Source organism: Oncorhynchus nerka, linkage group LG27 (genome assembly GCF_034236695.1).
Source record: "Oncorhynchus nerka isolate Pitt River linkage group LG27, Oner_Uvic_2.0, whole genome shotgun sequence".
NCBI lineage: Eukaryota > Metazoa > Chordata > Actinopteri > Salmoniformes > Salmonidae > Oncorhynchus > Oncorhynchus nerka.
This window is the reverse complement of record NC_088422.1, coordinates 25424153-25436701: the sequence shown is the minus strand read 5'-3', so window position 1 is coordinate 25436701 and position 12549 is coordinate 25424153. Positions and strand designations below refer to the sequence as shown.

The following is a 12549-nucleotide window of genomic DNA, read 5'->3' as shown; positions in this document are numbered from 1 at the left end:
ACAGCAATAAGAGGAGGCCCAACAGAGCTGTAACAGACAGCATGCTCTGTCTATCTGTCTGTCATACTGCTCTACAGCAATAAGAGGAGGCCCAACAGAGCTGTAACAGACAGCATGCTCTGTCTATATGTCTGTCATACTGCTCTACAGCAATAAGAGGAGGCCCAACAGAGCTGTAACAGACAGCATGCTCTGTCTATATGTCTGTCATACTGCTCTACAGCAATAAGAGGAGGCCCAACAGAGCTGTAACAGGCAGCATGCTCTGTCTATCTGTCTGTCATACTGCTCTACAGCAATAAGAGGAGGCCCAGACAGCATGCTCTGTCTATATGTCTGTCATACTGCTCTACAGCAATAAGAGGAGGCCCAACAGAGCTGTAACAGACAGCATGCTCTGTCTATCTGTCTGTCATACTGCTCTACAGCAATAAGAGGAGGCCCAACAGAGCTGTAACAGGACAGCATGCTCTGTCTATCTGTCTGTCATACTGCTCTACAGCAATAAGAGGAGGCCCAACAGAGCTGTAACAGACAGCATGCTCTGTCTATCTGTCTGTCATACTGCTCTACAGCAATAAGAGGAGGCCCAACAGAGCTGTAACAGGCAGCATGCTCTGTCTATCTGTCTGTCATACTGCTCTACAGCAATAAGAGGAGGCCCAACAGAGCTGTAACAGACAGCATGCTCTGTCTATCTGTCTGTCATACTGCTCTACAGCAATAAGAGGAGGCCCAACAGAGCTGTAACAGACAGCATGCTCTGTCTATCTGTCTGTCATACTGCTCTACAGCAATAAGAGGAGGCCCAACAGAGCTGTAACAGGCAGCATGCTCTGTCTATCTGTCTGTCATACTGCTCTACAGCAATAAGAGGAGGCCCAACAGAGCTGTAACAGACAGCATGCTCTGTCTATCTGTCTGTCATACTGCTCTACAGCAATAAGAGGAGGCCCAACAGAGCTGTAACAGACAGCATGCTCTGTCTATCTGTCTGTCATACTGCTCTACAGCAATAAGAGGAGGCCCAACAGAGCTGTAACAGACAGCATGCTCTGTCTATGTCTACTGTCTGTCATACTGCTCTACAGCAATAAGAGGAGGCCCAACAGAGCTGTAACAGACAGCATGCTCTGTCTATCTGTCTGTCATACTGCTCTACAGCAATAAGAGGAGGCCCAACAGAGCTGTAACAGGCAGCATGCTCTGTCTATCTGTCTGTCATACTGCTCTACAGCAATAAGAGGAGGCCCAACAGAGCTGTAACAGGCAGCTCTACAGCAATAAGAGGAGGCCCAACAGAGCTGTAACAGACAGCATGCTCTGTCTATCTGTCTGTCATACTGCTGTCTATCTGCCTGTCATACTGCTCTACAGCAATAAGAGGAGGCCCAACAGAGCTGTAACAGGCAGCATGCTCTGTCTATCTGTCTGTCATACTGCTCTACAGCAATAAGAGGAGGCCCAACAGAGCTGTAACAGACAGCATGCTCTGTCTATCTGTCTGTCATACTGCTCTACAGCAATAAGAGGAGGCCCAACAGAGCTGTAACAGACAGCATGCTCTGTCTATCTGTCTGTCATACTGCTCTACAGCAATAAGAGGAGGCCCAACAGAGCTGTAACAGACAGCATGCTCTGTCTATCTGTCTGTCATACTGCTCTACAGCAATAAGAGGAGGCCCAACAGAGCTGTAACAGACAGCATGCTCTGTCTATCTGTCTGTCATACTGCTCTACAGCAATAAGAGGAGGCCCAACAGAGCTGTAACAGACAGCATGCTCTGTCTATCTGTCTGTCATACTGCTCTACAGCAATAAGAGGAGGCCCAACAGAGCTGTAACAGACAGCATGCTCTGTCTATCTGTCTGTCATACTGCTCTACAGCAATAAGAGGAGGCCCAACAGAGCTGTAACAGACAGCATGCTCTGTCTATCTGTCTGTCATACTGCTCTACAGCAATAAGAGGAGGCCCAACAGAGCTGTAACAGACAGCATGCTCTGTCTATCTGTCTGTCATACTGCTCTACAGCAATAAGAGGAGGCCCAACAGAGCTGTAACAGACAGCATGCTCTGTCTATCTGTCTGTCATACTGCTCTACAGCAATAAGAGGAGGCCCAACAGAGCTGTAACAGGCAGCATGCTCTGTCTATCTGTCTGTCATACTGCTCTACAGCAATAAGAGGAGGCCCAACAGAGCTGTAACAGACAGCATGCTCTGTCTATCTGTCTGTCATACTGCTCTACAGCAATAAGAGGAGGCCCAGAGCTGTAACAGACAGCATGAGCTATCTGTCTGTCATACTGCTCTACAGCAATAAGAGGAGGCCCAACAGAGCTGTAACAGACAGCATGCTCTGTCTATCTGTCTGTCATACTGCTCTAGACAGCATGCTCTGTCTATCTGTCTGTCATACTGCTCTACAGCAATCTACAGCAATAAGAGCATGAGGCCCAACAGAGCTGTAACAGACAGCATGCTCTGTCTATCTGTCTGTCATACTGCTCTACAGCAATAAGAGGAGGCCCAACAGAGCTGTAACAGACAGCATGCTCTGTCTATCTGTCTGTCATACTGCTCTACAGCAATAAGAGGAGGCCCAACAGAGCTGTAACAGACAGCATGCTCTGTCTATCTGTCTGTCATACTGCTCTACAGCAATAAGAGGAGGCCCAACAGAGCTGTAACAGGCAGCATGCTCTGTCTATCTGTCTGTCATACTGCTCTACAGCATGTAACAGACAGCATGCTCTGTCTATCTGTCTGTCATACTGCTCTACAGCAATAAGAGGAGGCCCAACAGAGCTGTAACAGACAGCATGCTCTGTCTATCTGTCTGTCATACTGCTCTACAGCAATAAGAGGAGGCCCAACAGAGCTGTAACAGACAGCATGCTCTGTCTATCTGTCTGTCATACTGCTCTACAGCAATAAGAGGAGGCCCAACAGAGCTGTAACAGACAGCATGCTCTGTCTATCTGCTCTCAGCAATAAGAGGAGGCCAACAGAGCTGTAACTGCTCTGTCTATCTGTCTGTCATACTGCTCTGCACAGCAATAAGAGGAGGCCCAACAGAGCTGTAACAGACAGCATGCTCTGTCTATCTGTCTGTCATACTGCTCTACAGCAATAAGAGGAGGCCCAACAGAGCTGTAACAGACAGCATGCTCTGTCTATCTGTCTGTCATACTGCTCTACAGCAATAAGAGGAGGCCCAACAGAGCTGTAACAGACAGCATGCTCTGTCTATCTGTCTGTCATACTGCTCTACAGCAATAAGAGGAGGCCCAACAGAGCTGTAACAGGCAGCATGCTCTGTCTATCTGTCTGTCAGCAAGCAATAAGAGGAGGCCCAACAGAGCTGTAACAGACAGCATGCTCTGTCTATCTGTCTGTCATACTGCTCTACAGCAATAAGAGGAGGCCCAACAGAGCTGTAACAGACAGCATGCTCTGTCTATCTGTCTGTCATACTGCTCTACAGCAATAAGAGGAGGCCCAACAGAGCTGTAACAGACAGCATGCTCTGTCTATCTGTCTGTCATACTGCTCTACAGCAATAAGAGGAGGCCCAACAGAGCTGTAACAGACAGCATGCTCTGTCTATCTGTCTGTCATACTGCTCTACAGCAATAAGAGGAGGCCCAACAGAGCTGTAACAGACAGCATGCTCTGTCTATCTGTCTGTCATACTGCTCTACAGCAATAAGAGGAGGCCCAACAGAGCTGTAACAGACAGCATGCTCTGTCTATATGTCTGTCATACTGCTCTACAGCAATAAGAGGAGGCCCAACAGAGCTGTAACAGACAGCATGCTCTGTCTATCTGTCTGTCATACTGCTCTACAGCATTCCACAAAGACATCAATAACATCATCACAGTGAGTTTCCCTTTGAGACAGTGCGTGGCTCCATCGAACATATAGATACAATATTAAGGAGTAAAATGTTGAGTTTGTCAGCATTCCATCCATTCTGTTAGGAAGGCACATACAAACAACTCATTCATAAAGTCATTTAGAAGTCAATTCATAACAAATACTGATCTTGCAATTATTTGCCTTCAGTAGGGTCTGCATGATCTTCATATCTAGCTCATTTGATAGAAAAATATAGTGCCTTACTTTCATTCAGCTCAGTTACCGTGTAAATGTGGTACAGCATCCATAGTTACAGAGAGCGAAAACGTCCATTGATCACTTGGCTGGTTGAGTTAGTGGCACCGGTGAGCAAAGAGTAAGAGACAGGAGTGCAGGTTTGGGTAAATACAACCTGTCTAAAGACTGTGGCATCAGAGTTGAAGTTAGCTGATAACATTAACATGGTCTCAATCCACTTTCTAGGAGTTTTAGGAGCAGCTCGTACATTTGCATAAGACAGTGACATGAACACAAACACATCAAATATTTAGAACTAGATCATTATTTACATTGTTGGTGTAGCCTGTTAACTTACATAGTGCACATCCCGAGAAAAATACTATGTTTTACCATCAAAGTCATCATTCGTGTGAACTCACACATAACCAATGTACAGAATGTTCACAGGTAGGTATTTTATAGAAAGACACTGGAATCAAGTGTGGTTCATCACTCCAGAGAAGGGATTAGCTGAGGAGACTCAACACGACAGCATTTCTCGAGTCTTGGGAAGAAGACCGTCTCTATCCTGCCTTTCTCTGAGGCTCTGACAGATCACATCACTTCTTTCCATAGAGGGATGAGCTCTGGGTTTAACCACCCCCACCACCATGACCCAGCAGTGTGGCGGGGGCACCACTGTAAGGGCATATGTCCACACCGCTGGTGACCTTTCACCCCTTGGACACCTCTTAATGAGTCGGACCAGTCCTCGCCTGTCTGTTTGTGTGTCTGAACCAGATAGTGTAGGTGTATGAAACCAAGCAAAGGAAGTGTGTGTTTCTGTTGTGTGTAGGGCTCATATGAGCCTCTCCTCAGGGGGTACTTTGAGCACGCTGCCCATCTCCAGCCGTGCCCCTGCCACCTCCTGGGCACTGGGACTATAGGTGCCCTCTGACTGGCGCTTCTTGCGAGCGGTCAGCACCATGAAGACCAGGGCCACCACAGCCAACAGCACACACAGGCTGGCCAGAGGGATGGCCACCACTAGCCAGGGCACACGCTCCCTCTGCTCCTGTCTCTATAGAGGGGACAGAACAGGACAACAGGCCTAATTTACTTCTCACTCAAACTGAGATTAGAGGAACTACAGTTAAAATAGATCCGATCAGATCTTTTGATCCAATCTGGTCTATGTATAAGCTTTTGATACTCAACATACTTTAGCATTACATACTAGACTACTGTAACATGTAAATCTACACTATGTACTGCTTACATGCAAACTGTCAGTTACTGAGTGCGATATGGGGAGATACAGTATGTGGTCACCTACATTGCTTTCACACTGTGTGCCGCTGAAGCCCGGCAAACACATACACTGGAAGCTGTTTAGTCGGTCCAGGCAGGTAGCACCGTTGAGACAGGAACTGGACTCACACTCATCTATCTCTGCCTCACACCTGGGAGAGAACTTTAGGGGTTCAACACAACACTGACACACCAGCAGTCCCACAGCTCGCTGTACTTACAACAGGAATGGCGAGCCACCCTTGGAGAACACTGAATTTGCACTGCCATACTACGGTGTGGTCGGATTTTTCTTGCAAGACATCATTGTATCATTCATTGCAGTGGGATTGTTATTATAAGAACATGCTACACTTAAACATCTTACAGTGTTTATTGATAAGCACAGTCACTCACATTTGATTCCATGTCTTTGTGGTTTATAAGTCAGTATTTGTGAATTGGGTTGTGTTTTCTGTGGATTCATGTTTCTTGTATTGCTATTGAACTTTGAACATTGAAATCTGAGAGAGTTGGGTGCACCCTAGTAAACTATAGGCAGGATATATGTTAGATAGAGTTGGGTGCACCCTAGTAAACTATAGGCAGGATATATGGCCGTAATCTAAGTCTATTGTACTATTGATGTATTTCATTCATATTGAGCTCATTGTACAAATTTCACACATGAATATTTACTCAAGGTGATTCAGTTTTTGTAAGTATTTTTATTTACAAAATACTAGCAGGCATTCTTTTCCTAAATGATTCAGTTATGTGCTTTTCATTTCTCCCTACTACTCCAGTAGCGAACCTAACTGGCCCAATAGAGTTTAAGCTTAAACATACAATAGCCCATAGTGTTAAGCAATTGTTACACATTCCTCATGAAGCTGGTTGAGAGAATGCCAAGAGTGTGCAAAGTTGTCATCCAGGCAAAGGGTGGCTACTTCGAAGAATCACAAATATAAAATATATTTTGATTTGTTCAACACTTTTTTGGTTACTACATGATTTCATATGTGTTATTTCATACTTTTGATGTCTTCACTATTATTGTGAAATGTCGAAAATAGTCAAAATAAAGAAAAACCCTTGGATGAGTTGGTGTGTCCAAACTTTTGACTGGTACTGTATATTACAACAAACTCCATAAAAGGCTTAGGGCCAAGGGTTATTTCAACATAACATTGGCGATGTGTTGTCTTATGGAAATAAGTCTGAGGTACTGCATAATGGGCAGGTCTGTTTCATTGTCTTCTTCTTCTTCTATCGTATTATGATGGTCCACAAACACCTCCGATCTCCAGCACCATGGGCATCCCCACAGTTAACATACACAACTCTTTCCACCGATACTACACATTCCTTTGCCCTCCTGCAGACTTCTCACATCTAGGAATCTCCCTCCTACATACTGCTGCAACATGACCATAAGCTTAGCACCTAAAACACTGTAATGGGTTTGGGCCAAAATCTCTCATGGGATAAATTATACATCCTAACTTGACCTTGTCGGGAAAGACTCAGCAGGAAACTCTGCAGGAAAGACAGTATCCTTTCTGTTTCACCACACTCTTCACCGGATCTGTGTCGCACCACATGGCAGGAATCACAGAGACCGGGAAACTTCCATTTCAGTTGATCCTCCACACTTAACGCCACCCCCGTTATCACTCCTTTCAACAGTGCCTTGCTCCAGGGAGCAAAGAAAGTCACCGCTCTTGTCCCTAGTTGTGTGGTCTGGAACGCCCGCTCCCGCTGGACAGAAGAAACGCAACAAATCATCACTTCGAGTCCACTCCGAGTTACTTTCACCAATTCTCCACCCAACCTGACACCACATATGGATCTGCCAGAGGGCAAGAATCCAGCCTCTCCAAAAATCTCACTCCCACTGGGCCAGAAACATCTTTATCATCATCAGGAAAAGGCTCAAACTAGGCGCTTTTCACCTCACCTGCCACCGCAGTTAATTCATCTTTTCACATTAAATTTCTTTCTGTAGCTCTTCCAAAAGTTCTGTGTGATCCACCATTCCATATTCACTCAAAACATGTTCCACTTTTCTCCTTTTAATTTTTTTCCTGTCTGCCATCTTCTCCTTCATCAGATCTTCCAGAAGGCTTGTGCGTTCCCCATTCCATATTTACTTATAATATGTTACATTTTCTTTATTTTTTCCCAGTCCGCCATCTTACCCCCACCTCATGGCCACACCGGCTGCCACATTCAATCACCATGCCATGCAACAAAAAAATGTTCTGGATGCTATATGATTATATAGAGCATGTGCAGCTGAGAAAGCGCAATCAGCACAGCTGCTTCCCTCATGTTAGTGGGCACTAGGCAAGTGGGCATGATCATTATCCATACTCAACCCTCCAGTAAGTTGTGACGAACTCACTTACAAAACTCAGTTTTGGCTGAGACTTTATTGGACGTGACTTTACGGCCAAAATTATCCTATTTACACTTTGTATTCAATTTTGTCACTAAAATTAATGCTTCTGACTCATATCGATGCCACATAGGCCGGTTCTAAGAGGCAGTTGACCTTTAAGCCCAGTCCATTGAGCCTGCTTTTTAGTCCGCGAAAATGTGAAATGTATGAAATGATAGGTTTGTGATCTCACCAGTCCCCAGTGTATCCAGGCTTGCAGGTGCAGTTGGCACCCCAGATCCCATCCATGCAGACTCCACCGTTGTCACACTGCGTATCCTCATCACACTGCTGTGGAGGGAATCTCCGCCTACAGAACACACACATAATAGAGTCATTACAACTTCTACACAAACTAAACACACACACACAGTGTTGTGATTTTTCCAGTCAGAAGCATGCACATGTTTGTGGTACTCACTGACAGCGGCGGCCGCTGTATCCAGGGAGGCAGACGCAGTGGTAGTTGCCCGTCCCGTCCAGACAGGAGCCGCCATTCAAACAGCTGTGTTCCAGGCAGTCATCCACCTCCTCATCACAGTCTCTGCCCCCCCAGCCTTTGTGACACTCACACCGGTAGTCTGCCAGCAGGTCTGTGCAGGTGCCATGGGCACAGGGGCCTGAGGCACACTCATCTGTGTTCCTCTGGCAGAACTGTCCTTCCCAGCCTGGGGCACAGCTGCAGTTTAACAGGTTCCAGAGGTCCTGGCAGAAGCCCTGGTTTAGGCAGGGCTGGGACTGGCACACATCGGCACCAACACACCCCATCTTGGGCTCCTGGCCCCCCTGCCTGATAAACCGGGCTGCCTGGGGGGCATCCTGGTCGTCCACCAGGGGTAGGTAGACTCCTCCCACCCTCAACTCCCCCAGACAGCCTGTGTAGTTCTCTGCCATCCACACAGTGGTGTCGTTGAGGAAGTTGAGATTCCCGGCTGTGCCCATGGTGCTGCCCACCCTGCGCCCGTCCACAGTGAGGCGCCAGCGGGACACAGGTTGCAGGGGATCGGCCATGGCAAGGTGGAGATGGTGCCAGGCCCCATCTGAGATGGGCAGGTCACTGGTGAATGCCTGCAACTCCAGGCTGTTGCCGCTCAGTAGTTTGACTAGTAGGGAGGAGTTGAGCAGACCCAGACAGAAGACCTCTGCTCCGTTAGTGGCCCGCAGCAGCACGCCGTTCTCCTTCCGCGTACGTATGTCCACGGAGACACTAGTCACCGAGGCGACTAGCGAGCCGTTAGCAGTGAACTGCAGAGCATTGCTCTCAAAGGTGGCATTAGTGAGACCTGGGGGAAGAGCAGTATCGTATATACACTAAGTATACAAAACATTAAGGAACACCTGCTCATTCCATGACATAGACTGGCCAGGTGAATCCAGGTGAAAGCTATGATCCCTTATTGATGTCACTTGTTAAATCCACTTCAATCAGTGTGGATGAAGGGGAGGAGACAAGTTAAATAAGGATTTTTAAGCCTTGAGACAATTGAGACATGGATTGTGTATGTGTGCCATTCAGAGGGTGAATTGGTATTTATGTGCCTTTGAACGGGGTATGGTAGTAGGGTTCAGGCGCACCGGTTTGTGTCAAGAACCGCAATGCTGCTGGGTTTTACAACAGTTTCCCATGTGTATCAAGAATGGTCCACCACCCAAAGGACATCCAGCCAACTTGACACAACTGTCGGAAGCATTGGAGTCAACATGGGCCAGCATCCCTGTGGAACGCTTTCGACACCTTGTAGAGTGCATGACCTGATGCACTGAGACTGTTCTGAGGGCAAAAGAGGGCGCAACTCCATATTAGGAAGGTCTTCTTAGTCATAGCTTTCAATATGTAATATTCAGTATTATCTGGTATTTGTTATTTTGTGTGCATGTTTATGGCTGAAAGGGAGCCTACTAACCCTAACCCTGTCAGAAAGGGAGTGAGGGAGTGAGATAATGTATAAAAAATGTCCACTTACACTCATAACCGTCAACTAGATCCACACAGTGGCTGCCCATGGCACAGGGGTCACTGACACACCACACGCGTGTATCACATCGCCTGCCAGAGAAGTTCATGGGACAGGTGCACTCAAAGTCATTCCAGGTGACCGTGCACGTTCCTCCATTCTGACAGGGACCAGTCTGAGGAGAACTTAGAAATTAGTGTCTGTTACAAAGACTGAACTCAAGTCTTTATCAGGACCCTAACCTGACAAATCGAGTCAGCTCTTGTACCAAGTTTCCTTGAACAGTTACACCCACTTCCTGCAATAATACATCTCTAAAGATTAAAGATGCCATTGATGTTACTGTACCTTGCATGCCTCATCACTGACACAGCCATCCAACACATTCTCAGCTTTGTTTGGGAAGTAGCACTGGTACGCTTCGTAGGTGTGGCACTCCTCCTTTGTGTGGTTGGGATACAGCTGCATGTGGTCCAGAGTGATGTCCTGCAGGCAGCCTTTGAAGTGACCTCCCCAGGGGGCAGTGGACTCCCCCGGTGGCAGACCCCCGATGTACACCACATCCCCCCGTTCCATCCTCACCCTCCCCAGGGAGAGCTGTGTACCAGCCTGGCTGAACCCTACCTGACCCTGGCGTATTGTTACAGTAACCAGCTCCCTCTGTCCGCTGGTGAAGTAGATATTGTTAGAGAACAGAGTGGTGGGGGGGCTGTTGAAGACCAGGGTTCCCTCCCGCAGGTACAGGATGAGGTAGGCCCTCCTCCCTCTCCGCAGCTGGAGTAGCAGGCCGCTGGGATTCAGAGAGCGGAGGAAGAAGGAGATGTTGAAGTTCTCACCATCAGTTGTGTTGATGTTGAAGGCAGCATAGCTCACTGTTTCTTCATTACTGAATGTCCATGAGGGGTGTTCTGAGGCAAGAAACAAAAAGCAATGCTTTCAGTGTGAATGACAAAACCTATACAAACCAGTGTAGTTGAGGGAAACTGGTTGTGAGTTGAGTAACCCTCTTTAAATGACCGTACAGTGTCAACGCCTGGTGTTTACAGTTTATTGTATCGTTTTCACATCATTTTAAAAGCAACATTTGAAAACTAAAAAGTAAAGTAGTCAAGCTATAACAGTTCTTACCTTCTTCACACAGGGAGCCATGATAGGGTCGATGACACTCACAGCTGAAGCTAGTCCACAGGTCAATACACTGCCCACGATGATGGCAGGGGTCAGGATGACACCAGTCAGTCTTGTTGCAGCCCAGCTCCATGTCTTGGACGTGCTCTCGAGAGAAATCCTGTGGCAGAACACGCTGGTGGTCAACTTGTAGATCCTCCACGCAGCCAATGAAACCCTTCCTACTGTCTGTGTTGGCCAGATACTTTTGGGGGGCTCCCCCCACATAGACTTCTGGGAATGATCCATGTTGGAAGAAGACCAGTTGGTTGTGTCCTTCGTTCTCCACCGTGCATCCCTCGTCATTGTCACAGACTGGTCCTTTGACCATCAGTACCAGCTTCTCATCCATGGTCACTTTGGCCTCATGCCAGTCTCCGTCGTTGACTGGGAGATGGTAGGTGGCCTGTAGCTCTTTCCCTGATCCAGCTCTAGCCTTGAGGAGGCTCCCCACGATCTCCAGGGACACAAAGTAGTGCTCAGCCCCTCCGTAGAACAGAAGCATGTCAGGCAGAGTGGTCCTGAAGCGCAGCTGGACGTGGTGGTGATGGGGTTCTACTTCTGCCCTGCTCCTGTTAGCTGTAGGAGGGAGCTGAATGAGGATATAGCCCTCTGTGTTGAAGGAGAAGGTGGTGGGGATGCCGCAGTGCTTCCCAGTGAAGCCCGGGGGACAAAGGCAGGTGTGGCCATGCTCTTGTTCATCCCCATCCCCATCACTGTCCTCATTACCATCCTCTTCTTGGCTTAGGATAGGCACACAGGGGGCTCCGTTCTCACACAGGTGTTCCCTGCAGCCAATCAGGCGGATGTCACAGTTATGGCCGCCCCACGGCTCCTCCCCTGGCTCCGCCTCCACACAGTGACAGGTGTAGGCGTTGGAGCCGTCGTGGCAGGACCCTCCGTTCTGACAAGGCTCACTCTCACACTCGTCGATGTCTACCTCACAGTGCACACCTGGAACGAAAACATAACACACCAGTAGTTCTTCATGTTATACATGTATCTGGATGAAGGGTTTTGTCATGTCGTTCTCTGCCAGACAGCACTGTCCCTCAGCCACACAGACAGATTCAGCAGGAGCATAAGGGTCTCCTGAACGAACAAAATGAGTTAATCAGAGTCTCCCTAACCAAACCAAATGAGTTAATCAGAGTCTCCCTAACCAAACCAAATGAGTTAATCAGAGTCTCCCTAACCAAACCAAATGAGTTAATCAGAGTCTCCCTAACCAAACCAAATGAGTTAATCAGAGTCTCCCTAACCAAACCAAATGAGTTAATCAGAGTCTCTCTAACCAACCCAAATGAGTTAATCAGAGTCTCCCTAACCAAACCAAATGAGTTAATCAGAGTCTCCCTAACCAAACCAAATGAGTTAATCAGTCTCCCTAACCAAACTAAATGAGTTAATCAGTCTCCCTAACCAAACCAAATGAGTTCATCGGTCTCCCTAACCAAACCCAATTAATTAATCAGAGTCTCCCTAACCAAACCAAATGAGTTAATCAGAGTCTCCCTAACCAAACCAAATGAGTTAATCAGAGTCTCCCTAACCAAACCAAATGAGTTCATCGGTCTCCCTAACCAAACCCAATTAATTAATCAGAGTCT

The 12549-nt window shown here is 47.4% G+C and overlaps 1 protein-coding gene across 1 annotated transcript in view; it reads right to left on the bottom strand.

The window, feature by feature from the left end:
* Positions 1-3699: 3699 nt before the first annotated feature.
* LOC115111453 (protein crumbs homolog 2-like) overlaps positions 3700-12549 on the bottom strand; it is a 22437-nt gene continuing 13587 nt past the window's right edge. Inside the window, exons 7-13 of the mRNA XM_029637504.2 lie at positions 10901-11893; positions 10121-10680; positions 9782-9947; positions 8239-9100; positions 8011-8127; positions 5421-5547; positions 3700-5165 (exon numbers count right to left, since the gene is read on the bottom strand). Coding sequence (XP_029493364.1) covers positions 4944-5165; positions 5421-5547; positions 8011-8127; positions 8239-9100; positions 9782-9947; positions 10121-10680; positions 10901-11893 — 3047 coding nt within the window. The 3' untranslated portion in view covers positions 3700-4943. The remainder of the gene's footprint in view (positions 5166-5420; positions 5548-8010; positions 8128-8238; positions 9101-9781; positions 9948-10120; positions 10681-10900; positions 11894-12549) is intronic.